Source organism: Pseudonaja textilis, chromosome 14 (genome assembly GCF_049901715.1).
Source record: "Pseudonaja textilis isolate UNSWEBS1 chromosome 14, rPseTex1.2, whole genome shotgun sequence".
Taxonomy (NCBI): domain Eukaryota; kingdom Metazoa; phylum Chordata; class Lepidosauria; order Squamata; family Elapidae; genus Pseudonaja; species Pseudonaja textilis.
The window spans coordinates 1,017,373-1,043,668 of NC_142003.1; the positions used below are offsets into that span (position 1 = coordinate 1,017,373).

Genomic DNA, 26,296 nt, shown 5'->3' on the forward strand with positions numbered 1-26,296 from the left:
TATCTGGTTTCACTTACAGGGATGGAAAGAAACGGATTTAAACAAAGTTTAAATATTATTATTATTAATACTTAATAAGTCCAGGCTTAGACATGAAAACTGGCTGGGAAACTTTAGCCTGGTCTATAGTTAGCCTAACTATCTTAAGTTGTTTATAAAAATAATAAAGGTTGGATAAAACACATCTACAAAAAGAGCAAAGACATGACAAATTTGTCCCAATTGCAAGGATTCACACCAGCGTATCACAAACCTGGCAATTTAAGATCTGTGGACTTCAACTCCCAGGAATCCCCAGCCAGATATTGGCTGGGGGATTCTGGGAGTTGAAGTTCACAAAACTTTTCCGAGTCTGAGAAATCATAAATTTTACTGAATAGAATAAAGCGGGCCCTGCAGTCTTTCTCTCCAACAGCTCGCGTCTTCTATTGTTTAATTACAGCCAATCCTCGGAAGATCCTTTTACGGGGGTGCGGATGGAGCTGGGAATCCAATTTCGCGCAAAAAAAAAGTGGATTTTAAAATTTGGTTCCTGGGTGGGGCAAATGCATAACGAATACAGCCAGAAACTTTTCTGCTTGGGTTTTTATTTTGATCTCAACCCTCCGGATAGAAAAAAAGTTCAAAATCTCAGCCCGCGGATGCCTAATTATCTTGCGAAATCCGCGCATCTCTTTCCAAAATCTCTCCGATGCAAAAGAGCGCGCGGGAGGCGGGCCGGGCTGCTTTCTCCTGATTGGCTGTGACGCGCCGCGGTAAAATCCTCCGGGACGGTCAGGCGAGCGTGCTGATTGGCTGCGGCGCGGGCCAGAAAGTGCTGAACGTTCCATCCCCCGAGCGCGCGGGACCTCGTGGATTTAAGGCCGGAGTTTGCAGGGAGGCGCCTCCTTTTCGCGGGGGCGTCCGCCGTTGCACCGAGGATCCCGGTAAGTATTACGGTTTGGAGGTGGGGGGGAGAGGAGCCTTCTCCTTTTTTCCCTGCAGGATCTCGCGCCCTTTCCTACAGGGCTACTTCTCTGCATAACAGGCGGGAATTCAACGGGTCACTCCCGCTTTCTCTCCCCTGGCTGCCTCCTCCCTGGCTTTTGCAGCCCGTTGCAAAACGAGAGCCCAGCAGCCCTGCCAGGCTGCCATCCCCACCTCGGGCCGCTTGCAGATCGTCGGTAGCTTTAGGACGCTGCCTCTGGGTCAGCCCGTTTTTCTCCTGCCGGGGAAACAGATCTTAGAACGTTATTACAATATATTCGCGATCTAATATATGGGGTAAATCTCTGGTCTCCGGGACCGGCCCAGATTAGATTTCATGATAGAATCATGGTCCTGGGACCCGTGTATTTGCCTTCATTCGTGAGAATGCAATCTGCCTGCTGTGTGCAGACGAGCAGTTTACAGAAGTGTAGCAGGGATTTTAAAAACTTCCTTGGCAAGGGGACAGTGACAGAAGCGGTTCTACAAAAGGTGATTAAATAACTGAACAAGGTGGGAAGAGTGGTGAAAGAGAGGAATCCGTAAAGCAGCTGATTATACTGTCAATTTTCAGCATTGCAATCATTAGAAGCTGTGCGCCAAGTTCATATTCGCTCCTGAGATGCCAGGCAGGCCTTGAGCCAATAAAAGAGTAGGGTGTGAACTCTGGGAGCTTGCAAGCGTTTGCCCAGAAAGTTGTGTGCACCCGGACAGTTTGGCGTTCTTCAAATCTGATGGGGTTCCTGCCGCCCATGGCTTGTAAACAGGAAAGATAGGCAGAATTCCAACACTAGACAACAGGAGACTTTTGTTCCCCTGGGAAAGTTAATGTATAACTTGAAGTGGCCCAGGCAGAGACTGCTGGAGGGAGGGAGGGAGGGGCTGGGGTCAGCTGATGGGAAGCTGCTGGGCTGGTCCTGGAGCGCATTGCTCAGGACAGGGGTGTCTAATCTTGGTAACTTTAAGGCTTGTGGACTTTAATGCTCAGAATTCTGGGAGTTGAAGTCCAGAAGTCTTAAAAGTGGCCAAAGTTGGGCACTGCTGCCTTAGGGACTCCTGCTGCCCACCCACCCCCGGAAGGCACCCCCAGAACGCTGCTTCTGCAGCTGTCAGTTGGGCCGCTGTCCAGCAAGCTGCTTCCTTCCCTTTTCATCCCACCCCCTTTCCATGCCTCATTCACACAACATGCTAAAGAGAAGATTGCTTGAGAGCACTGGGCACCGCGCAAACACGGGGATGAATTCACGCAATCCCCCAGAACTGATTTTTCTCTACCGTAGCAACTTAAAGATGGGTGGACTTCAGTTCCCGGCACATGGGAATTCTGGGAGTTGAAGTCCACCCATCTTAAAGTTGGCCGGGGTGTGAAGACCTGGGCTAGCTAGCCGAAATCTAACGGTTTACAAAACATCCAGATTCAGACAAGGCAGGAGGCCTTGTGACTCTGGATACTGGATAGGGAACCAAGCCACAACATCACAACATGGGCTGCAGAACTGCCACTTCCCCCTTTCCTGGATGTTTAGAACCATTCATTCGTTCATCACATTTACGCACCTCCCGACTGACTACTGAAATAACTCCTTTGGTTTGCATTGATTCCCATCTTATAACTCTCCTTTGAAGAGCCACCCCCACACACACACCTTAAATCACTGCTAAATGCAAGGCGGAGACACTCCTTTTTGAGGGTGGCAACGGAATACTGATTTCGTTCTGGGTTGCAAAATACTTTGCGAGGTGCAGCGCTGGTGTTGTTTTTTACAAACTCAAGTCTTTGCCAGGTTCCTAGTACTTCCAGCTGCCATGGCCAGCACGAATGCCGGCGGGGACCAGGCCACCAGGGACCTCTGGGTCTCTCACAACAAGATGGTGATGGAAGCCCTGGACACCAATGATCCCGAGGTAGGCCGCTCGTCCGTTCCCTGCTGCTTCTTTGACGGGTGACCTCAACTGGGGGGAGGGGGGGGCTGTATTGATCCGGGTGGGCAGAGGCCACTGACCGGCAGCGTGACCTTCCATTGGGAGTTTTTAAGCTGGCTCAGCTCTTGCAGGTTGACACACCTCTCAGCCTTGCATGGGGAATGAGAGCAGCGAGCACAACGTGTTCCAAAGTTGGGTTTGTCGCAATCAATGGCTTGCGTTCCTCTTGAGTAAACAGCCTGGATGAGCTGCAGCGTCGCTGCTGGTGCAGCTTACGTGGGAAACGGCAGGGAACGCCCCCGTCCTCCCCTCTGGCTCTCCCGGAAGAATGTAGTAGGAAGATTGCTGTAATTGACCCACTCAGGGAATTTTAAACCTGCACTTCAGGAAACTTTCACGAGGGACGTTTATTTGCTGGGATGCTACAAAGATAGCATGCCAACTGATCAAGCCAGATAGCCAAGGCAGCCCCCAATGCAAAGCAAGATATATACTAATTATTTAGGAAAATTAGAAACTTCACATTTCAATACGCGAAGCACCTGATTCTCTCAAGATGAACTACTATAATATTCTATCCTTTACCCTTCCCTGGACACCTGAGTATGCCAAGCCTTCTCACCTGCAGCCCCAGACAGACACCCCCCCCTCTCAATCCTATTCCAGCAAGCCCCCCCTTTTTTTCTGCCCTCCCCAGGTCTATGATATTATCAAGAAAGAGAAGCGGCGACAGAGACTCGGGCTGGAGCTGATCGCATCCGAAAACTTTGCCAGCCGAGCCGTTCTGGAGGCGCTGGGCTCCTGCCTGAACAACAAATACTCAGAGGGATATCCGGGGCAGAGGTGGGGCTGGGAAGGAAGGCTGGTGGGTCTGGAGTTGGAGGAGACCCTTGGACCAGATGAGGCCTCTAAAGGGGACGCTAGGAGCAACCTATTTTTCCCCTCCCCTGCTTGGGTTGTGGATACGGTCCTTGACTTAAAACTGGGGCCTTGGTGGGGGTCAGGATCGGATACGTGAACGGGTAAAATGATAATCAGATCTACAGTTTTCTAGCTCTTCCCAGGGATGTTTTCTGAAACGTGGTTTGCAAGTGGCTGTGCAGCCTTTTCCCTCTGGTGGGGTGGCTTTGCTCCCCTGGGTGTTTAAGGGCCCTCGGAGATTTCTCCCCGCAAACCTACACGTTCCAAAGGTATATTTAAACCTGTGCAGACTTCAACGCCCAGAGTTCCCCAGCCAACGGTGGCTAAGGCTTCCACCTGTTTCTTTTTCTTAGATATTATGGTGGGACAGAATTTGTCGATGAGTTGGAAAGACTTTGCCAGAAGAGAGCCCTGGAGGCCTATGGGCTAGACCCCCAGAAGTGGGGGGTCAACGTCCAGCCCTATTCAGGTATTTTGCAAGCTCTTCTGGAACGGGCTGCAGCGGGCCTGTCGGGGGCGGCCCATACGGGCCCAAGAGGGCTGCTTTCACCCAACCGACCGGTGTTTGAACATGACTCAACGCGGCTCTTCTTGGCGTCGTTTTGTTTCAGGGTCCCCCGCAAACTTCGCTGTGTACACCGCCCTGGTTGAGCCCCACGGGAGGATCATGGGCCTGGATCTGCCGGACGGGGGTCACCTCACCCACGGCTTCATGACCGACAAGAAAAAAATCTCTGCCACGTCCATCTTCTTCGAGTCCATGCCCTACAAGGTGACTTCCATGCCCCGAGAGGGAGAGAGAGAGGGAGAGAGAGACCTACCCTTGGGAAATTGGCTCAGAGTTTGTGCAAAATTCAGGATTGCACTCCTCCCCGGGTGGAAAGAATTGGGGGAGGGGGATCCTCAGCCCGTTTGCTACGAGCCTTTCCTGGCTTGCCATGCGCCCCCTTCCCCTCCTTTTGACCCCCCCCCCTCCACTTCTTCATTTGGCTTCAGGTCAACCCCGAAACGGGCTACATTGACTATGACCATCTGGAGGAGAATGCCCGCCTCTTTCACCCAAAGCTGATCATTGCAGGTGAGCCTCCTTCTCTTCCGCTCCCCGGGGTTACTCAGAGGTCATCTGCTTGGGCCTGGGCACTCTTCCCCTGGCTGTGCTTCCCTGGTCTTACGAGCGCAACTTGAGAAAAGTCCGGGAACCAAAACGACAGGAGCACATTCGACATCCCGAATTGTGAAGATATCAACTCAAGGAGGAGAGACGTCCAGGCCGAGGGCCTTCCACGTCAGGAGCAGCTCCATCCTAGAAGCAAGTCCAGGGCCCCGCTGGCGCCTCCGTCCCTGGAGCCCGTTGGAGTAGCCCTCGCCCTCTCTCTCCCCCACCCTAGGGGTCAGCTGCTACTCCCGGAATTTGGACTACGCCCGGATGAGGAAGATCGCGGATGAGAACAGCGCCTACCTCATGGCTGACATGGCCCACATCAGCGGCTTGGTGGCCGCCGGCGTGGTGCCTTCCCCTTTCCAGCACTGTGACGTGGTTTCCACCACCACCCACAAAACCTTGCGGGGCTGCCGGGCAGGCATGATCTTCTACCGGAAAGGTGAGGGCTGCAGCGAGCAGGTGGCTGGTGCTCCGTCTTCCTGGGCTGAAACCCCTGGAGCCAATGGCCAGGCACCGGGCACCTTCCAAGCACCCTTCTTCCCTTCTCTCCAGGCGTCCGCAGCGTAGACCCCAAGACGGGGAAGGAGGTCCTATACAACCTGGAAAGCCTCATCAACCAGGCCGTCTTCCCTGGTCTCCAGGGAGGCCCTCACAATCACGCCATCGCAGGTGAGCAGCCCTCGAGCAAAAGACCATCACAGCCTGGGAACTGGGAGGAGGAGGAGGAAAACTGGCCAACGTATTCCTGCCGGCTTCCTTCGAGCTCACGCCAAGAAAAACATCCGGAGAAAACGGGTTGCATTGTCTGCTCTTTCCAGCCCCTCAGTCTGGCCTGGCCTGTCCCCCCACCCACCCACCCACCCCCGGGGGCATTACTATACAGAGGCACCACTTAATCCATCTTCCACTCTTTGGGGGGGTCGGGACAGGAATTGCTGTGGCTTTGAAACAAGCCATGACTCCCGAATTCAAGACGTACCAGCAGCAGGTGGTGGCCAACTGCAAGGCTTTGTCTGCCGCGCTCACCAGCTTGGGATATCATATCGTCACCGGTAAGAAAATGGGATCCTCTCCGGGACAATTTCCACACCTTGCCGGGTTTATTTCCGAGTAAATGCCTGGCAGGATTGTGTTGTGTGGCAGCCGTGGGTGTAGTTCTCCTCGGGTGTCTCCTCTGGAGCAGGCAGGGCTCCCCGGGAGGTGCTCTGTGCCGCCCTTCAACAGCTGTTCTTTGTGGGGGGGCTCTCCTTGCAGGGGGCTCCGATAACCACCTGATCCTGGTCGATCTGCGCAACCAGGGCACGGATGGGGGGCGAGCTGAACGGGTCCTGGAGCTCTGCTCCATCGCCTGCAACAAGAACACCTGTCCAGGTGAGGGAGGCTCGGCCGGAAGGGACATGCCTCGGCCCCAGGGGTTTTGCTGGCACGGGGTCTACAAGGACGGTGGCCGTTGGTTGGTGTCACCGCTTGGACCTTCTTAAGCAGGGGAAACAACGCAGTGGCCAAACTGGCCCCAAGCCTTGTGGCCAAGGGACCTCGATTCTGGCGACCCTAACCCCCATCCTTTGGGGGCCCCGTTGGCTGGGAGATGGGAACTGGGAGAGAGCAAAACCGCTGGGTTAGCCAAGGCTTGCCTCCCCCAGGCTAACAGTCCCAAGGGGGCTTGGACACACAGCCACACTTGCGCTGAAGTCGGTGCAATGTAGGCCTTCGAGACCGAACCGCAGTCCCGGAGCACAGCTGCTTGCAGGGATGACCGTCTGCTTCGGTCCCCAGCCGGCACCAACCAGCTTGCTTTTCCTGCAATTTAATCCCCGTCTTCCCCTCCCCTCCTTGTAGGAGACAAAAGCGCTTTGCGTCCCAGTGGGCTGAGATTGGGGACTCCGGCTCTCACCTCCAGAGGACTCCTGGAAGACGACTTCAAAAAAGTCGCTCACTTCATTCACAAAGGTGCGGGGTGGTCATTATACCTGCTTTGCCTGCCCTCACCCCCCACCCCCTCAGGCCAAACAGTGATGGTGTGAATCCTGGGAAGATGAGGAGGGGGTGGGTGGGATAGTGAAGGAAGTTTTAAGGAAGAATTCTCCAACCTTGGCCACTTTGAAGACTTGTGGACTTCAAATCCCAGCATGCATTGGGTGGGGAATTCTGGGAGTTGAAGTCCACAAGTCTTCAAAGTGGCCAAGGTTGGAGAGCCTAACTTTAAGGGAACTGGGTGAAACCTTGGGAGGGGAGGGAAGATCTGCAAAGCGGCAGAGCAAGCGTTGGCCAAGGGCAAAGGCTTCAGCAGGAAAAACACCCCCAAAGAAAGGTGTTCTTAAACCTAGAACGGGCTCCTGTGAGAAATGGGGGGGGCTCCCTTTCTCTGGAATAATAGAGGCAAAGTCCAGCCAGCTGGACCCCTTGATTCTTGCATCCCAGAGATTTCATTCCGCAGGGCTGGATTGGGCAACCTTCCCCACTGACCCTGTTGTTCAGTCTTGTTTCAGTGAAGTGCTTCAGCTCAGGCAGGTGTCTCTCTTCCCCCGTACAGGTATAGAGCTCACCTTGCAGGTCCAGAGCGACATGAACCCCAAAGCCACCCTGAAGGAGTTCAAGGAGAAGTTGGTGACGGAGCCGAAGTACCGAGGGCTGCTGAGGTCCCTCGAGCAGGAGGTGGAGGCCTTCGCCGATTCCTTCCCGCTTCCCGGCTTGCCTGTGTTGTAAAGGAGCCACACCTGGAATGGCAGCCCCCCGCCCCCACCCCAGCTGCTCTCTTGCGAAGGCAGCACCCCCCCCCCCAGTACCGTTTCCCTTGGCTCGGCCTCTGCCTTTTTAATCAGCTTTTCAAGCAAATTCTGTTCCTCCCCCTTTTAAAAAAACGCACCACGGCTGGCAAGGAAATGGAACAAGGGCAAATTTTAGCACCCACCCTCCCTGGAACAGAAATTAATGACAGGCCAGTCATTTGGGGGGGGGGGGGATTGTTCTCCAAACTCTTTTGCATTAAGTTACAGAACTTATTGCCACAATTTATAGGGATGACCCTACGATGGCCTGCCTTCCGTTCCCCTCGCAGCCTTTGCAGGAAACCTGGTGGCTGGCCAGGGAAGGAAGCAGGAAGCTGGACAATGCCGGGGTTTTCATTTTCTCTCGTACTCCAGAGCTTGTCCCGCGGTTTGTACTTCGAGTTCCCAAAAAGCAGAGGTGTGGTTCAAGGAAAGGGGCGCTTTTAATGACAAGCTGAGCAACATATTTGACACCAATTTCTCCCCACTCGCAATTTCTCTCCCCACCCACCACCGACAGTTGCCTTCACTGTACTAGATGCACAAGCCCAAACATACCGTCAGGACAGTTTTTACTAAGCACAATAAAATTAAGAATTTTACCACGAGTGTATGGGTTATATAGGCTTTAAAAAATACAACAATATATATATATATATATATTTGTATTTCAAAAAATATTTGCGCCCAAATAAATAATTTCCTTTTTTAAATATACACTTTTTTTTTTAAGTCACAGTAGCTTGGTGTTGAGTATTATTTCATCCAGTTCTTGCTCAGGATGTGACTTAATAGCACGGATGCATGAAGGCTGCCTGGATTTCTCTGAGGGGCCCCAGTTTCTGCTGCCTCCTAAGTGCCACCTATGCAAAAGCTCTGGGACCAAACCAGAAAATCAAACATGCAGAGATGAGAGACGCTGCTTGGAAAGTGACGAAATTGGCAATAAGAGGAAAAGTTCGGGGGGACCCTGGAAGGGCTGTGCTACGTCTACAGATACAACTATAAAGGCAGGCCAGCCAGCACCGGATCAACTCAAGCAAAGTCTACATGAAGTCGCAGCGGCTACATAGCAACTCCAGATTGCTCTCAAAAAGGCACAATGGCCCCGGACGGGCAGAGCCACCCAGCTACCACGCTGCACTCTCCTAAAGCAGCGTTCCTCAACCTTGGCCACTATCAGAGGTGTGGACTTCAACTCCCAGAATTCTCCAGCTGGCAATCCACACCTCTGACTGGCCAAGGTGGAGAAACACTGCCTGCAAACGCTCTGGTGCTTAAAGAACTAGGTGACACTTTCCAGCCGACTCTTAAGGATTGCGGGCAAACAAGTTTTAGGGTTTCTTAAATATGCCCAGAAACTGAACATTTTACTTCCAAATCTACTCTCTAGTCTTGCTGAAATGTAATTCTTTGGTGCCGTGCCAGTATGGATGACATCAATGAAACTGGCAACACAACCAACCCTCCCCAAAAATTTCACTGGGAGGAACAAGAAATCGATGCGTTGGAAATCTTTTTCAAATGAGTAAACGAAGTGCGCTCCAAAAAGCTTTCTCAAGCCTGGTCTTGTGCAATCCTGACCTACTACAGAAGGAAAAACTGGCGTGTTTTCGGCATGAGCTGGAATATTTTCAAGGGCAAGCAACAAAGATGTCAATCTACAATGTTCTTAGCCATCAAACTAAGGGCAGCTGGAGCAGCTTTCTTTATTAGCCAAGATCTAAGCCACCGTCTAGAGCAAAAGAACCGTTACCTTTGAAGGGCCTGGGTGCAGCTATGCTTACGCTGACCAGGTCACTAGAACTTGACCCAGCCAATTTGGGGTTCAAAAGTCTCAGGGGTCATATTATGGGAAACAGTGCGGTGTTTCAAAGTCACACAACGTAGCTGACAGACTGAGCTACTCTTAGGCCGAAACCCAAGCCATGTTAGGTTGTTACCCGAGGGGCACCCATCTTCACATCCTTAACAGTTTTCAGAGCTGCACCCTCTTCCCCATTCAGAAGTGCAACGCAACAGCAATAATTCACATTAGTTGGAATACTAACCCACATGCAAATGAGATGCACTGGAGATATCCCACCGATCTGCAAGAGACCCGACCGGAAGAACTCGCTCACAAACTCGGCTATCCCAGCTTCCTCAAGTTCATGACTGCCTGCCACATTCATGCCCCCTCCGTACAAAACGCTGCTCTCTTGCCTTTTGAGAGCCACCTGGCAGCGGTGCCAGGTGTCTGGAGTCTCACTTTAACCTCTTATCGCTCTCAGGGACAGTCCTGGAAGGGTGGAAGCCTGTTAAGGGCCACAGACGAATGTGGGGCGAGGAGGGACACTGGCAGGGCAGGCTCTGGAGGCCGCCTAAATTTTGTACAAGGAGCTGGGCAGGTAATCGAACCTGAGCACGGGGCTAACCCCGCAGATGGGATCCTGAATGTACTGCAATTTCAGAAGCTCGGCCAGATACTGGATCACTCTGCGGTCCTCGTTTGCCAGACCCAGCTGGACTTTCAAGAAGTTCTCCCGCCGCGCGGTGACCGAGTCCTCCGTCTCCCCTTCTCGGATGGGGAGGTGCAGGTGATGGCAGAAAGCGTAGAGGAAGGCCTTGGAGCAGAGCTGGGTGAGGAGGGTCTGGACGTGCACTTGGTAGGTGCTCCCTCGCTTGATCTGGGTGCGGTGGTCGGCCAGCCGGAGGATCAGGTGCCCTCGGTACTGCGGGCAGCGGAGGGTCTTGTGGTCGGCGTCCAGCACGCTGATGTATCGGCTGTATCGGCTGAGAGAATGCATCATGTTGGGGCCACCTGGAGAGGTTGACCTGCAAAGAGAAGGAACAGGTGCAAATGGGGTGGCTGGAAGACAAAAGGTGCCCTTGAGGCAGAGTGAAGCATCTTAAAGAGGAGGAGCCACCATTAAACCCTCTCAATGCCCACTATTGAAAAGGATCTTATAAGCACGTTTGCCCTTCTTTACTGCACTTTCTCGGGAGATCTTCGCTAAAGGATAGGATACTTTATTGCCTTTTGACAGCTAACTCCCTTATCTGTGTTCACCTGAACCCCTTCCCCCTATCCCAGCCTTTGTTAGAACAGAAGGAGAGCAGATCCCTTGTTTACTGAATAGGGGTAGGACACACCAATTGGCTACACAGATAAAACAATGCGATTGTGGCTGTTCAAATCTCAGCCTGGCCACGTCTACCAGCCACTGGAACTTGAGGAAGTTACTGGTGATTTTTAGCAGAACTGCAAGTTCCTCTTTCTCTCCTCATGCTGTGGTTCAAGTTTACCGCTTCCCCAGACACAGGAAACCAGCAACCTTTTCTTTTCAGTCAGCTGATCAACTGGTTGGCTTGAAACAAGAAGCCTTCTGCCAGGCACACCTGTCAAGAGTTGTTTGCCAAGATGGTCAGCTACAGAAACCAAATGAACAAACAGGTTAGCCATCTTGCTCCTGTCTAGCCGCCTTTCTCAATGTAGCTCACTTTCGATCCACCTTCCTTATGACCACCAAGTGTTGAGTAAAGAACATCCCTCAAAACGTATTTGAACAGGATAGTTACGCATAAGGCTAAACGTGCCAACATATGACACTCTTCTACTTCCACACCTCACCGCCCAGGCCCAGCCAACCGTCCAATACCGGCAGAGACCCATTTCAGATCTTGCCACTCAACATGGCAAGGTCAGAGGGAGGAGGGAGGAGCAGGCAATTCTCTCCTTGATGTGACATGGTGAGGACATTTCTGCAAGTATCCCCCTTGGGGGAGAAAGTCCAAGGGCCTGAAACATTACCTCTGGAGCCCCACCAGCTTCCACTTCTGAAAGTCCGTGATCTGCAAAGGCGAGGTAGCCCAGTGCTTCACGGGCTTGGCGTATGCGCCGGAATTGGGGACAAAAATGGAGAGGGCAGCAATGAGCTTCTCCACGGTGGCCTTGTCTTCTCCCAGCACCACCAGGGTCCTCCCGCTCAGCAGAGAGTAGATGGCAGGGTGGGCGAAGGGGTACTGCCGGATGAAGCGCAAGGCGCTCTGCCCAGCCTTCTTGGGCTTTTCTCCCAGGAGAGCAGCGGGGGACGGGGTCCGGTCGGAGTTGGTGGACGCCGCGCTGCTCATGTAACTCGTGGAATCCGAGCATTTATCCAGGCTCATTTTTCTGGTTTCTCGGCCATCACAGAGGTAATGAGGATCGAGTTCGTAGGCAAGGAGGCCTCCCAGGACCCCATCGTGGGAGCAGTCTGTGAAGTTCACCTGAAACCCTGCGTCACCTGGCCTGTATGGCTGTGGGGGGATGCTGACCACGCCGTCGTCATCGCTGTGTCTGGGAGGCACATTGGCTTGACCCTCAAGGAAGTTGGGGCTCTCTTTGCCAATGCAGCAAGAAGCATCCCCCGGAGGGGCTTCAGGTGCAGGGCTGCCTTCCACCTCCTCTTCGGTGCTGTCCAGAGTTAAGTCACGGCTGAACAGGAAGCCCTCCTCTTCTTCGCCACCGTAAGGATCTTCGTTAATGGCACTTGGGTAGCTTGCTTTAAAATCGTCTGGGATCAGGGCCTCTGAGGGGCAGGTACTGAGGACTTCGATGCTGTCTCCGCTAATGGTCCTGCTGCTGGCGGCTTTCTCCCTCACCACGGGGGGGCTGGGGGGCGCTTGTAGCAACCCTGACTGACTTTCAGAGTGGACAGAAGTGGTGGCCGATTTCTCCGTTCCCAAAACTTCAATGCTTTCGCCGCTGCTGACGCTCCCTTTCAGGTCGACATCTAGAAGTTCGACATTGTCATAAGGGACAGAGTGGGAGACCTCTGGGTCTTGCCTGTCTTCAACCTCTGGATCCATCTTAATCGGCACAGACTCCACACTGGATTTGTAAGAGGCAAGGTCGATGAGTATCTCAGGACTTGGTCCGCTTTCCAAACAAGCCACGTTGGGAGGGTCCAGGTTCTGCCCCGGACTGACTTCAAAGGGCTTTTCCTGCTGCTCCTCATCCAGGAGAGACACATCTTCAAAAAGAAAGCTGGCGAATGCCTGCTGCTTCAGGAGGGCTCTGCTGATGCGGTTGATCAGGAGGTAGCAAACGTCGCCCCGGAACATCTTCTCGATCCGGTGCAAGCGGTCGAGGGTCTGGCTGAAGGAGCGCTCCTCGCAGAGTTCCTGCAGGGTTTTCAGCTTCTTGTCAAAGCACTTGCTGGATTTGGCCTGGATGAGCTTCGGGGTGTAGGAGGAGCCCTGGGGACAAGGCGGTGGCAACGTATCATCAACCGGTAACTCTGGCTGGGCGTCCTCTCCAGTCGGCTCGCAGGGAGGCCCGCTGGCCTGCTTCCGCCGTCCGGGTGGATAGGATCGGATCTGCCGGAGCAGGTCGCGGTGCTCGATGATGGCCTTCTCCACGCTGGCCAGCTCGTTGGCCTTCTCGATGGCTCGGCTGGAGTAGCAGCCTTTCGCCAGGCTGCGCTTCTGCAGCTCGGTCTCGCGGTGCAGCACGGACCGGGTATAGTCCAGGTCGCGCAGCTTCTTCTCCAGTTCACGGGCGAAGGCCCTGCGGTTGCCGTCCTTCAGGCCCTCGGAGGCTCCTGAGAACTGGGCCGAGAGCTCCGGGAAGAGGCGCATGACCTTGCGCTCGTCGGCTGACACGTAGGCCAGGCAGAAGGGCCGCACGAATCCACGTGCTTCCAGGTCGTAGAGTGTCAGGTGGTGCACATAGGCGAAGGCACCCGCCTTGGAGTCGCCCAGCACCACCTGCGAGTCCCGGGCGAAGCGCAGGCGCGGGTAGGGGCCTCCCGGGGCTGCCCCCGCCGCGCAGGCCTGGTAGTCCACTGACATGATGCGCAAGGCGAAGTAGTTCAGGTCGAAGCCCCCTGGAGCCTCCCCGGCCGGCACCGTCAGCAGCGGCTGCGGGCCCACCTGCTCCGAGAACTCGGCCACCAGCAGGAAGTCGCGCGGGAAGGGCGGCGGACAGCCCCCCGAGCCGCCCCCCAAGCCGCCCCGCCGGGACCACGGGTGGGCGCCGCGGCCTGGCGCGGGCAGCAGCGGCACCGAGTACTCCTCGGGCAGGCCCGGCTCGCGCGCCGCTGCCGCCGCCTCCTCGGCCGCCGCCTCCTCCTTGGCGAAGGCCACCACGTCGGGCGCGCCGATCATCCTGACCGGAAAACGGGGATCGCGGCCTGGCTCGCCGGAATCGCCGCCGCTGCCTCAGCCCCCCAGCCGCCACCGGGCGGCCATCTTGGAGTCACATGACCCGTGGGCTGGGGACCTTGGCCCCGGAAGCAGTCGCACCGAGGGCAGGGGGAGGGCCCGTTGCGGTTATTGATAGGCTTACTGGATTGATTGACATTAACGGGAAGAGTTTATGGAAGAGTGGGGCGGAGCTAAGAAAAGGCCCGTCAAAAGAAGGGAGCGTTGAAGCGGCCCGCCCGAAGGGCACGCTGGGTGTTATAGTTCTGACTTTCACATGAGTATAACCATAAGGATGGTTAGATGGTTTTTAGATATAACTTCTCCCTCGTGTTCTCCCCAGAACAACAACCCTGAGAGGTGGGCTCCGGGGCTGAGCGACGGCGAGGCTTTATTTATTGCCACCGGCTGCTTCCCCTTCCGCAAAGGGAATCCCCGAAGTTGCGCAAATCGCCGTCCTTTCACGGCAGGGCCGTAAAGCGAGCGAAACCCCGCCCCCTTCGCCTCTCCGCCAATCCGCTTTGCGGAGGGCGCTTACGACGCCGCTGGGCGCGAAATACGGCTGGGAGCTGAAGCGGGAAAGGAAAGGGAATCCGGGGAGGGGGAGCAGGTCGAACAGCCCCCACCCCTCCAGGAGCCAGTGGAGGAGGGGACTGGCTGGGGGAGGGTCTCACAGGCTGTGGGTGGGGGGTGGCAGCTCTGCCTTGCAGCTAAGGGGGCGCAGGGGCACCAGGGGCTTCCTCCACCCTGATCTTGGGGGAATAAAAAGTGGGGAGGGGGAGATTCACATAGCAGGCAGGTGGGCGGCCAGAAGGGCCTGAGGTCAACCTGGGCCTGGTGGGGGTCCCATTGGGGGCCAAGTAGGGGAAAAGCTGCCTGTGCCCACCCCCCAATAGGCTGGCATTGTCCTGGTGCTCCTGAGGGAAGGGGCACCCAGAGAACATTTGGGGTCCCCCCTCCACCTCTGGGACCTGTGAAAACTTGGGGGACCCGTCCCCCCAGCCCCAAGAAGGGACCCGCTCTCTTTCGGACCGGACCACCAGCGTTCTCCTCCCTTGCCGACAGACCTTTGTTGCCTGGAAAAGGAGCTGCCCAGGGCCCATGATGGGCCGGCCGGCCGGGTTTTAGGATGTTTGGCCAGGCCAGAGGATTGGCTTGGGGAACCGTGAGGTTCACCTGCTCCTCCAACCTTCGCTTCAGGCCGGCAGCAGAGACCATGGCACCTCGCAACCTCCAGAAGGTTCTCTGTGTGGCAGAGAAAAACGATGCAGCCCGCGGGATTGCAGACATCCTTTCGAACAGCAGGATGAGGAGGGTAGGAGAGCGGGGAAGCCGACTTTCTGGCCCTGAATGCGAGATTTCCCCTGGTCAGTGGGAAGATGCAGCGTGTGTGGGATGACCTGACGGGAGAAGCTGAAATCAATGTCCAACTTGCTCGTCTGGATTCCAATTTATAAAATGAGCCGAAAATCAGACTGGCAAAGGCGTGGGAAATTCACACATCATTTCTACCATACGTTCTCGGAGAACGGCTGTTAAAGTACACAAAATCTGTCATGATCCCAGGCATGCATTTCTGTGCAAGTTGATGGACTGGAAAACTCTTTAATTTCACATCTAGTCCATTGGTTCCTAAATTGGGGTTAATGACCACCAGGAGAATAATTTGGGCCTGTTGTAAGAGTAATGGAGCAATTTATAATTGCTTGTTTGTGAGTTGAAGATCCACCCTGGGACTCTAAAACAACAGCCTGGGATTTTGGGGTGGGGGGAATAATGACTTTATTTGAGACTGCAAAAAAGTAGTAAAAGGATCAAGGAGAATTTCTGGAGAAATTCTACGAAGAGCCAATAGTAGCAAAGTTACATCCTATATATAAATATCATGGATTACTGCTTGATAGCCGTAATCATCCCGAGAGATTTCTCACAGTATTTATCTGAGTATTGTATTGGTTCACTTATTTAGCTAAACTGATTTCTTGTTGATTAGAATTGTTTGCTTTTCTTTCCAGAGGGAAGGAATGTCCAAGTACAACAAGATCTATGAATTCCAGTATCACTTGTTTAACCAGGTTTGTGTCAAACAGTCCATCATAATTCTCTCTGTACCTCTTATCGCTACATGATGTAACAGTGATGTTATCCATCACTTTTACTTTATTGCTAGTTATATAAGTAAAAACCTAATGATGCAACCAAGTGGCAAAACAAGTATTCTTAATGAATTCAAACGGATAAAAAATAAGTTAGACTGTCAAGATACGAATCCATCTTTGCAAAGCAACAAATGGCCAAGAATAATTTATTTTTCTCTGTTTTATGCAGAATGTAACTTTGATTATGACATCTGTGTCCGGACATTTGCTGGCTCATGATTTCAAGGCACCATTTCGGAAATGGTACGTACCAACAGATCAGATGATTAACTTTCTGCAATTATATAATCAGATTTTGAACAAGGTAAATATCATTACAAGCATAGATGTCTCTAGAACCTAGATAGTATTTCTTTAAATGTTTGCTGTTTACTGCATGCCTTTCTCTGATGCTGTTCCAACAGGCATAGCTGTAACCCCCTGGTCCTTTTCGATGCAGAAATTGAGAAATTCTGCCCTGAAAACTACATGGACATTAAGGTTTGTGCTGCCTGCAGCCTCCTCTTTTAATAAGAGGCAAAGTATCGTTCCTCTTTTTCTGTGGCTGCAATTTCTGACTGAGGAATGCGCCTTATGTCCAGCCACGGTTACGTAACATAAAACACCGTTGGCGCATCTCTTATTTCAGGAGAGTGGCTCTTTCTCCTCCATTGTTTCATGTTGCTCTGTCATCCTATTATTACCAACTCCAGCGCACCCTCGAGCGAGAGGTTCGGCCGTGCCAGGCCCTGGTGATCTGGACCGATTGTGATCGCGAAGGGGAGAACATTGGCTTTGAAATCATTCACGTGTGTAAAGCAGGTGTGTGTGGAGAAAGGGTGAAGGGCTGGGCCTTCAACATGTGCCACATCCTCGTGTGATTCTTCCGGACAGACAGTCTGGCCAGGAAGCCATAGAGTTTTTAATCGGTTGAGTGAGGTTAAGAAAGTCTTCCAAATCACGAGGCGTTTTTCCCTCTGCGGGGCTTTTGTTTTGCTTGCCCTGACTGAGTGTGCCTCGAACCTTTCTTTGGACAGTGAAGCCAAACCTCCAGGTGTTCCGAGCCCGCTTCTCGGAGATCACACCCCGGGCTATCAGGTCCGCTTGCGAGAACCTCACCCAGCCAGATCCAAATGTCAACGATGCTGTGGAGGTGAGGCAAGAGCTGGATCTCAGAATAGGTAAGAGAGAAAGCAGACCGTAGACCCAAACGCCACCTTGAGATACGGGGGAGATCGATGTAACCGAACGTGGATTGTTGCCAGAGCTAACTAAGCGGCTTGACCTTTGTGGATGGGCCTTTCTAAAACCAAGCACTTCGTTTTGATTTACTTTCCGATAGCTGATGGTTAAAGTGACTTTTTATTTTTCCTGGGAGCTGTGATGTCCCCAGCTTTTGGGAAGAGTGGCTGTCCAATAACTCTTCCCCCCTTCCAATAGGGGAGTTGTGGTTTTCCTGTCACGTTGGGCCTTGTTTTTTCTGCTTCCTTGGCCAGGTGCTGCCTTTACCCGGTTCCAGACCCTGAGGCTTCAGAAGATCTTCCCAGAGGTGTTAGCGGAACAGCTCATCAGCTACGGGAGTTGCCAGTTCCCCACCCTGGGCTTCGTGGTGGAAAGGTTCAAAGCCATTCAAGCCTTCGTTCAAGAAACGTTCTACAGAATTAAAGGTGAGCAGGGTTCCGAAGGTGAGGCCCAAGCAGGGAAACACCTGGACCGAGAAGCCTGTCGTGGGAATTGGCTTCTCAGCTCGCAGTCTTGTTCTCTGCGTTATTAGCGTGGGGTCCCCAGTTTTGCATTTCCCACACCCCCTTGGTCTGGTGTGGTAGGGCTTGCGTGTCCTCATGCAGGCTTCAGGCAGTGCGTCCCTTTGTCGGCCATCCTTGGGGCTGCCCTCTGGGCTGAGTGCAGGTGCCCGCCTCGCAATGGATTCCACATCAACACACGCCTGTACTGCTGCCGCCTCGCTTCTCTCGTTTCATCTAGAATGGGGGCGACTTTGGCCTTTGTCGTCAAATTGCATTGTCTGCCTAAAGTGCAGAGGCTGCCTTGGTTCTCCAGCCGTTTCCATTTTAATGTTTTGGACTCCGGCAGCTGAGAAGAAGAATCTCTTTCCCTCCCAGGCGAGCCTCTTTCTGCAGCTGCAAGCGGAACGAGGCCGCAGGTTGCCTTGGGTGAGGCCGAGCCTTGATCTATCTTCTCCCCCGCAGTGACTCACGACCACGAAGAGGGTACCGTGGATTTCAGCTGGAAGAGACACCGTCTCTTCAGCCACACGGCGTGCCTTGTCCTCTACCAGATGTGCATGGAGGTAGGTAAGCCGGCCGGCCTGTCTTCTTCCTTTTGCACTTGGCAAAGAGCTTTGAAGAACCTTGTCTTCCGCACACCTCTGTCTTAGGCGCCTCAGGCCACCGTCGTGGAGGTTGGAAGCAAACCCAAGAGCAAATGGAGACCTCTTCCGCTGGACACCGTGGTACGCTTTGGAAAAAGGCGACCGTTTAAAGTCAGAATAAGAAAAGCTCCCAGCTGAGCTTCTGACCCAAACCCCCTTGGTAGACCCTCTTTCGCAAGCCTTAACCTGGACGTTCAGAGGAGACAGGGAAGTGACTAAATCTGAGCGCTATTTGGCCTTCTCTGGTGGGAAGTCCATCCCTAAACTGATCTTTTAATCGTGGGAATGTCTCATTGAGAGAATCGCATGGTTATTCCTGGGTTGAGAAGTGTCGCCAGAGGCAAGCTGGTGTTCTTGCTTCCAGGAATCCCATTGATTTTACGTGGGCAGAGGGGCATATTTTGCCAGGTAGGGATCAAGCGTATTTTCCCTCCTCTTCGCCTTCTTCTGCCATAGGAACTTGAGAAATTGGCTTCCCGTAAGCTGAAAATAAACGCCAAGGAAACCATGAAGATTGCCGAGAAGCTGTATACCCAAGGGTAGGAAGAGCAGCTATTTTTCTGAGGGTAACTCCCTGCAGGGCGAAGTGGTGGGGGCTAATGGGACGGTGCCCTTTCAGTTCCGTGGGGTTTTTCTTTCGCCAGGAAGATTTATGTTACAATTCCTTCTCTCCCGTCTCTCTAGAGACGCTGCAAGCTAGAAACACAACTAAGCAAAGGGTTGTGTAAAACCAGATGGGATCAGGAGGCTGAAAATGCATCTCCCGAGAGGAGAGATTTAAGGGAGCCCGCGTTGCTCTGAGGAAGGGATTGGCGGGGTGGGGCGTTAGGGCAGCTCTCTTCAAATACCCCACAAGGGGTGGAGGGAGGAACTGCGAGGCCTTGCAACCTCCTAGCTGGAATGGCCTGTAACGGAGTAAATAATTAAGGTTTCCCGTCCTCGCAGAGGGCAGAAAAGGCTATTGTCTTAAGAACAGAAAAAAGATTCCTTTTGAAAAGAGGCCAGAAGAATCGTCTGGCAGTTGAAATGATATGAGAGGCTGTTCATAGCAAATGGGCAGCAGCCTCCAGGGGTCCCCCGGATCTTGCGTTGGGCCATTCATCAAAAGCACTTCTTAAAAAGTAACACCCCCCTTTCCTGGTTTTTAAAGGTACATAAGTTACCCCCGAACAGAGACCAACATTTTCCCCAAAGACTTAAACCTCTCGCAGCTCGTGCAGCTTCAGACCCAAGACCCCCACTGGGGAGCCTTTGCGCAAAGGATCCTGGACCAAGGTGGGCCAACCCCACGGCGGGGGACAAAATCCGATCAGGCTCATCCTCCCATACATCCCACCAAACACGCCGGGAATCTGCAGGTGAGTCCCCGAGACCGACTGGCCAACCTCAGGTGTGCAGCTCTGCTTCCAAAGAGAGAGCGGGTTGTAACCGGTGCGTTTGGATCGGAGAAGTAAACGAGGCGGCGCTTACAAAATGCCCTTTTATCAGAGGGCAAGAATATGTTTCCTTCTGGTTCAAAGTCTTCCCTCTGGGAATATTTATTCCTAGAATCTCCAGGTGGGTTTTTCAGGCCGACTCCAGATCTCATTTGAAAGGGGGAAATGTCTAGGGAGCATGGGCCGAATTCCTTGCCGCTCGTGGAAGAGAAAAGGTTTATCTCGACACCTGTGCAAATCCATTTCTCCTCCTCCCCTTTCCATTGTGCCCTCCAAGGGCAACGACCAGCGCCTGTATGAATTCATCGTCCGCCACTTCCTGGCCTGCTGCTCCGAAGACGCGAAGGGGCAGGAAACCACGGTGGAGATTGAGATTTCCAACGAGCGCTTCGTGGCTCATGGGCTGATGATCCTGGCCAGAAATTACCTGGAAGTTTATCCTTACGAAAGGTGGAGTGACAAGGTGGGAGCGCTCGATAGGTGGAAGCAGGGGGCGAGGGGCAACTCCTGAGGAGAGGTTGTAGTAGCTTAAGAGGGGGAGAAAAACTCCTCCTCCCTCACAGTCCCCGTTTGAGCTACCGATGCGGAGGTAGTCTTCAACGTACCAACCATCAGTCACTCGCAGACCCTTTGAAGTTACAAGAAGACCCACTTTGTGACGGTCACGACTTAGGACCATAAGGGCCAGGCTCCATTCCGGGTGTAGGTCAAAGTCTACTGCATCCTTTCCTCGTTTCTCCCGTCCTTCCTTAGCTCTCCCACGTAACCCCGTTTCCCCCTGCCTTGTCTTCCTCCGCACCCCCAAACTCTGCAGGTTATCCCCCTCTACGAGCAGGGCTCCTGCTTCCAGCCCACCACGGTGGAGATGGTGGAAGGGGAGACCAGCCCACCCCAGCTGCTCACCGAAGCGGACCTCATTTCCCTGATGGAGAAGCACGGCATCGGTCAGTTCTGCCTTGGCTCTGGATCAGGGATGGTCTCTCACTCGTCTTCAGAGTTTATTTGGTGTATTTTTAAAAAACGTATGTACGTTGCCCATCTTGCTGGAGACCTAAGGGTATTCCCATACACCGGTGGCTCCTTCGCCAGAACCTTTTTGGTTCCCTGCCGCAGAGCGTTTCGCTGACACAAGCCTTCCCTGGGAGGCAAGCTCTGGTGGCAGAATTCGATCAGTCTCACAGAGCGGTAAGGGGGAGAGGAAGGGGCCGAGGACTGTAGGCGTCCTGGGCAACAGCAGAGGACCAGGGTATTGAGGCTGGGCTGGATTGGGTCGCTGTTGGCGTCAGGACGGAAGCAACCGAACCCCCTTGGTTTAAGGCGTGAATGTTGCCAGGGGTGGGCAGAGCTCACCTCTAGGGCTTGTAAGTGAGGACTACAATTCCCAGCATGCAGTTGGGGAATCGTTGAGAGCCAAATCTCTGGAAGGCGAAAGGTTGGGCTTAGGGTCAGTTGATGGAAAGTGCTCCCAAACTCGCCAGCTTTGAGACGTGTGGAATTCTGGGGGTGTGGTTCGCCGGCAGACGGTGCAGGCGGCAGAGGTATTGGACAGTGAGGACGAAAGGGAGCCAGTCAGGGAGTCTGGGGAGGACTCGGATGAGGGTCCCGCGTCCGATGCAGAGGTGGGGCCAGGACCATCGGGGAGTGAGGTGCTGCCTCTGGGGCCTCCGGAGTCTGGCAGCAGCGAGGCAGAGGAACAAGGGGAGCCTGTTCCCAGTGCGGCTGTGCGCAGAGCTGCTAGAAGGCGAGAGCAGCTGAAGCAGAAGGGGCGACTCAGGAGTAAGGTTGGGGGGTGATTGCCCCTCCCCTAAGGGATAAAAATCAGGCCAAGGTGACTAACACTTTGCAGGAAGCAAAGCAGTTCAATATTTTGCGAGTCCTTCTTGAAACTCTGCGTATTCTGGGGTTTTTCTTTTTTCTAGTACTGTTCTAATTAATGGGGGATACTTTTTTTGGCAGCATTCCACAGCACTGACAGGCGTGCGCTTATCTGTTTAAGTTAGTTTTGGCTGTGAATGAAAATAATTCCCAGTGTTGCATTAAAATGGGTTTTGCTTTTCAAACAAGTTTGTGTTTAATCACGCCTAATGAAGCCTGGGTCAGAACGTCTGGAGGGGCGGAGTCCTCTCCCCCTCTCAAAAGTTGCTGGGTTGAGAGCAACCTGGCCCACTCATGCCAACGCTTGGCTTCCAGGAACAGACGCCACCCACGCGGAGCACATCGAGACCATCAAGTCCCGCATGTACGTGGGGCTCACCCCGGACCAGCGCTTCCTTCCGGGACACCTGGGCATGGGGCTGGTGGAAGGTAAGGATGGACCCCGTCTAAAAACCCGGCTCCCCCATTGAGCCTCTCCTCCGCCCACTCCTCTTTCTGCCTGTTCTCCCCCCCACCCCCACCCCCAGGCTACGACTCCATGGGCTACGAGATGTCCAAGCCGGATCTCCGAGCCGAACTCGAAAACGACCTGAAGCTGATTTGCGAGGGGAAGAAGGACAAATCCGCCGTGCTCCGAGAGCAGATCCAGAAATACAAGCAAGTCTTCGTGGCCGCTGTGACCAAGGCCAAAAAGTGAGGGCTGAAAGATTCCCACCCCCCTCAAGGAAAATTATGTGTGTGGGGGGGGGGTGTTGTAGCCCCTGCCTGGACCAGCTCAGTTGGCAGTGGATGGAGAGGAGAAGAAGGGTGGCCAGGAGGAGCCGCAGATGAATCCCTCCTTTCAACCTTTGCGTCTTATCTACACGGGGAAGTGCCTATTTCAGAAACGGGGGGAAAAAGCAGGCACATCCCAGAACTTTTACCCAGTCAGTGCTGCTAGCTCAGTGCGGGACAGTGTTTAGGTCCTTCCTTGATCAAGATCAATTGTGTAAGCAAAGTACCAGGTAATTATGTGTTTATTTAGCTGTCCAAAAGAAACCAGGTGCGGAACAAAATAAATACACCGTCATGAGAGCTTAAAGCAACAGTTACGGAGAGGCACAACCCAACACCACGTGGAAAGCCACAAGCGGCTTCTGCCTGGACTCTCTCAGAAATCCCTCCGGAAATAATGTGCACAAACGCTTAGGATCCACGTAGCTGATGGCAGTGAGAAATACGCCCGCTTCATTTTTGTTTTTTGTTTTTTTCAGGTTGGATGAGGCCTTGGCTCAGTATTTTGGGGAGATGACCCAGGTGGCGCAGGAGGATGACATTTACCCAGCCATGCCCGATCCGGTTCGGAAATGCCCCCAGTGCAACTCTGACATGATCCTGAAGACCAAGAAGAACGGAGGGTGCGTTGGGATGCTGCAAGAAACACGGTTTCTTAAACATGGTTTAAACAGAAGAGGTTTTCTAGCAAGTTTGCCCACCCAAAAAAAAAGCACTAATTGCAGAAACATTGAGCCAACCAGACCCATTTGGGCGGTTGATCCGTAACTGCGTCTCTTCGGCTGGTTCTGACGTTTCCACTTGTGTTTCTCTAGCTTTTATCTCAGCTGCTTGGGCTACCCTGCTTGTAAGTCCTCAGTCTGGTTTCCCGACTCCGTGCTGGAAGTCAGCAAGGACGAGTCTGTCTGTGGCATCTGCAAGCCGCCTCCGGTGCATCGGTGAGTCTCGCACGGGGGTCCCTTGAGCTTCGCTTCTGCTGCCGTTCGGAATGTCCGGAGCTGCTAAGTTTTGCACGCTTTGGAATTTCAGGGCGCGTTTGCATTCCGGCTGAGGGTTGGCTATGTTCCCCGCCCTCCAATTCAGGAAACCTGTGAGGGGAGATTTATCTGGCTGCCTCAGGCACAAAACCTGCCCTCAGCGCCCCCAGTTGGAGGGAAGCCCCCTTTTCAGAGCCGTGGTGGCGCATGGTTAGAAGGCAGGATTGCAGGGATGACTCTGCCGACTGCCAGCAGTTCGACCTCAAGGTTGACTCAGCCTTCCATCCTTCCGAGGTTGGTAAAATGAGGACCCAGGTTGCTGGGGGTGATACGCTGCTGACTCTGTAAACCGCCTAGAGAGGGCTGTGAAGCGGCATGTAAGTCTAAGTGCGGTTGCTGCTCAGTGCCTGGGAATATGCAGCTGTTTGAGCGGACCAGATTTCTCCTAACCTAAAGCCTTCCCTCCCTTTCCTTTCCCACATCTTAATACCCCTGGGCAGATCTTGGAGTCCGTTGGCAGGGGGCCATTTGGACACAGGGGCCGAGCAGAAGCTTCCGTGCTGTGGGGCTGCAGTGCCAGGGGCCCGGGGCCAATTGCTTCCCTTTCTCTCCCCCTGCAGGCTGAAACTGAAGTTCAAGCGAGGCAGCCTCCCCGCCGTGATGCCCCTGGAGTTTGTGGGTTGCGTTGGTGGCTGCGATGAAAATCTCAGGCAGATCCTAGACCTCAAGTACCTGCAAGGACCAGCCAGGGCTCCCACTCAGCCGAGGAATCCCCCCGGGGAAGCCCCTGGCCCCCTTAACGGCACCATCCGCAGCCGTGGCCAGCGCCTGCTGGCTCCCGTGCCCCCTCCTCCTGTGCCGGCACACGGGGCTCCTCCCGCGCTCGCCAATGCAGCCAGGAATGATGCCGTGATGTGCAACTGTGGCGAGGAGGCAATTCTTCTCACCGTCCGCAAAGAAGGGCCCAACCAAGGCAGGCAGTTCTACAAATGCAACACCGGCAGCTGCCGATTCTTCCTCTGGTCCGACCAGCAGGAGCCCGACTGGAGGCCCAACGGGACATCCGGGTTCCTGGCCCCACCCCAGGGCTCTTCCCTGCCGGGGCAAAGGGGCTCCGCGGGGCCCCGGAGGGCGGGCTCTGATCCCGGAGCCAGCGCTGGCCAAGGAAGCCCCCTCTGCAGGTGCGACCAGCCCGTGACGATCAGGACAGTGCAGAAAGACGGGCCCAACAAGGGGCGGCTGTTCCACACCTGCTCCAAGCCGCGGGAGCAGCAGTGCGGCTTTTTCGAGTGGGCGGATGAGAGCTTGAGGCCAGGTAGGTGAGGAGCGGGCAGGTTTGGTGGGTGGGCAGGGTGGAACGTGCAGCTGGAGGGAGCGGTGGGGGGAACGCTGGCAGCGACACCTCCGTTTTCTGGGAAGGTGGGGCAGCGCATTCCAGAGGGGGACCAAGTTAAGAGGAGAGTCAGATCTCAGCAACCGTAAAACTTGGGCCCTTGAAATCCCAGCTGTGGAATTCTGGCACTTGCGGTCCACAAGCCTTAAAAGCTGCCAGGGTTGGGGCACCTCTGGGTTAGACAGTTACAGCTTTAATCTGGCACGCTTCTATCTGCCGGGTGTCGGCAAACAGAGGTCCACTTGAATGGATCTCACCACTGTTTCATTTCCGGACGTGGACCCGACAGCAAGGTTTGTATGATGATGCTCCTTTAAATAAACTTTCCGTAAGAGCTTCCCTTATAAGCTTGGGACCCTGCCCAGTTCCAAAGGACAGGAATGTCCTGCCAGCAAGACCCTGAAGTAGGAGAGGGGTGAGGGGCTGCAGCTCTCTGCAGAGATGGCTTCCATTTTATCCCACCCAAAGGTGTTGGGAAAACGACGTTTAAACTCCTGGCCACCAGAGGATACCAAAATGGAGAGAATCCATCCTCAGGTGACTTAAATACTCCCCTAACTTTCTCCTCTCCTCCCGCTGCAGCCACCTCCACCTTTCCTCCTTCCATGGGCGAGTGGGCCCAACGGGGCCCTGGGGCCAAAGCGAAAAGATCAGACAGCGACTCTTCTTTGATGGCGCCTACGAAGAAACCACGGACGTGCAGCGTTTGCCACCAGCCTGGCCACACCAAGACCACGTGTCCCCAGAATCGCTGAAGCAGCGTGGGCCACGGACGAGACTCGAGGGCCTTCTGGAAGGCTGGGCTTCCTCCTTGCAGGCTTCAGTTCTCCACCTTGAGTTTGAAAATATAGGTGGGACCGTGGAGGCAGGTGTTTCTCAACCGTGGCCGCTTGAAGGTGGGTGGACTTCAACTCCCAGAATTCTGGGCACGGAAGCCCCCCCTCCCGTCTTCAAATGGCCACGGTTGAGAAACCCAACTTTAGACTGTAACACTATGCTGATGTTTTGATTTTTAAAAGCTTTTCTTCTCTTTGGGAATTTAAACGAGGAAGGGTCGTTTCTCAAAGACCTGGAACTCACTGTAGGACTGATGCTTTCTTAGGGAACCTGCTTCCAAAGCTGAACAAACTTTTCCTCTATACAAATCCTATTCCACCCTCCCTGTTACTGGAATAATCATAATTTATTCAAAAGGAAAATATATGTGTACAAAACCCAGAGAGTTTAGTATTTCTAAAATTCCTCTCCTGCTCAATGCTATGTTCTGAATGCTAAGGGCAGCTCCTGCCTGCTCTCAACGGATGTGGATAATATTTTTTTAAATTAAAATATATATTTGGCTTAAGCTACGACGTGTTGGGTGTGCCGGTATTCCAACCCCCCTACATAAGCAGTACTGAAAACATCAC

The 26,296-nt window shown here is 53.7% G+C and overlaps 3 protein-coding genes across 4 annotated transcripts; 2 read left to right on the forward strand and 1 right to left on the reverse strand.

The window, feature by feature from the left end:
- The first annotated feature begins 885 nt into the window (after positions 1 to 885).
- Positions 886 to 8,453, forward strand: SHMT1 (serine hydroxymethyltransferase 1). Its single transcript, XM_026704421.2, has 12 exons — positions 886 to 926; positions 2,751 to 2,871; positions 3,587 to 3,732; positions 4,164 to 4,279; positions 4,422 to 4,582; positions 4,807 to 4,888; positions 5,199 to 5,411; positions 5,525 to 5,641; positions 5,902 to 6,024; positions 6,227 to 6,343; positions 6,812 to 6,922; positions 7,506 to 8,453. Exons 2-12 carry the CDS (start codon positions 2,773 to 2,775, stop codon positions 7,676 to 7,678), a joined length of 1,458 nt encoding a protein of 485 aa, XP_026560206.1. The 5' UTR covers positions 886 to 926; positions 2,751 to 2,772; the 3' UTR covers positions 7,679 to 8,453.
- On the reverse strand, positions 8,395 to 13,972 carry SMCR8 (SMCR8-C9orf72 complex subunit). The gene is made up of 2 exons (XM_026704419.2): positions 11,534 to 13,972; positions 8,395 to 10,557 (listed from the first exon to the last, which is right to left on the reverse strand). Exons 1-2 carry the CDS (start codon positions 13,867 to 13,869, stop codon positions 10,104 to 10,106), a joined length of 2,790 nt encoding a protein of 929 aa, XP_026560204.1. The 5' UTR covers positions 13,870 to 13,972; the 3' UTR covers positions 8,395 to 10,103.
- Positions 13,973 to 14,213: 241 nt separating this feature from the next.
- On the forward strand, positions 14,214 to 26,232 carry TOP3A (DNA topoisomerase III alpha). Of its 2 annotated transcripts, none has more exons than XM_087912809.1 (19): positions 14,214 to 14,265; positions 15,921 to 15,980; positions 16,234 to 16,307; positions 16,469 to 16,544; positions 16,757 to 16,865; positions 17,081 to 17,224; positions 17,540 to 17,710; positions 18,251 to 18,351; positions 18,439 to 18,513; positions 18,889 to 18,971; positions 19,583 to 19,790; positions 20,146 to 20,331; positions 20,683 to 20,812; positions 22,059 to 22,172; positions 22,271 to 22,436; positions 22,997 to 23,140; positions 23,333 to 23,455; positions 24,115 to 24,809; positions 25,470 to 26,232. In XM_087912809.1, exons 2-19 carry the CDS (start codon positions 15,930 to 15,932, stop codon positions 25,640 to 25,642), a joined length of 2,823 nt encoding a protein of 940 aa, XP_087768935.1. In that variant the 5' UTR covers positions 14,214 to 14,265; positions 15,921 to 15,929; the 3' UTR covers positions 25,643 to 26,232. The 2 variants fall into 2 exon arrangements, with proteins under 2 accessions (XP_087768935.1, XP_026560203.1); XM_026704418.2 differs by lacking the exon at positions 14,214 to 14,265 and adding an exon at positions 14,444 to 15,220.
- The last annotated feature ends 64 nt before the right edge of the window (positions 26,233 to 26,296 follow it).

Coding starts and splice junctions, on each gene's coding strand:
- TOP3A (XM_026704418.2), top strand. CDS start 15,035: ATGTTTGGCCAGGCCAGAGGATTGGCTTGGGGAACCGTGAGGTTCACC. Junction 19,791..20,145: donor AACACGCCGGGAATCTGCAG/GTGAGTCCCCGA, acceptor GTGCCCTCCAAG/GGCAACGACCAGCGCCTGTA. Junction 24,810..25,469: donor GGATGAGAGCTTGAGGCCAG/GTAGGTGAGGAG, acceptor CTCCCGCTGCAG/CCACCTCCACCTTTCCTCCT.
- SMCR8 (XM_026704419.2), bottom strand. CDS start 13,869: ATGATCGGCGCGCCCGACGTGGTGGCCTTCGCCAAGGAGGAGGCGGCG. Junction 10,558..11,533: donor AAGCTGGTGGGGCTCCAGAG/GTAATGTTTCAG, acceptor TTCTCTTTGCAG/GTCAACCTCTCCAGGTGGCC.
- SHMT1 (XM_026704421.2), top strand. CDS start 2,773: ATGGCCAGCACGAATGCCGGCGGGGACCAGGCCACCAGGGACCTCTGG. Junction 2,872..3,586: donor TGGACACCAATGATCCCGAG/GTAGGCCGCTCG, acceptor TGCCCTCCCCAG/GTCTATGATATTATCAAGAA. Junction 3,733..4,163: donor GAGGGATATCCGGGGCAGAG/GTGGGGCTGGGA, acceptor TCTTTTTCTTAG/ATATTATGGTGGGACAGAAT.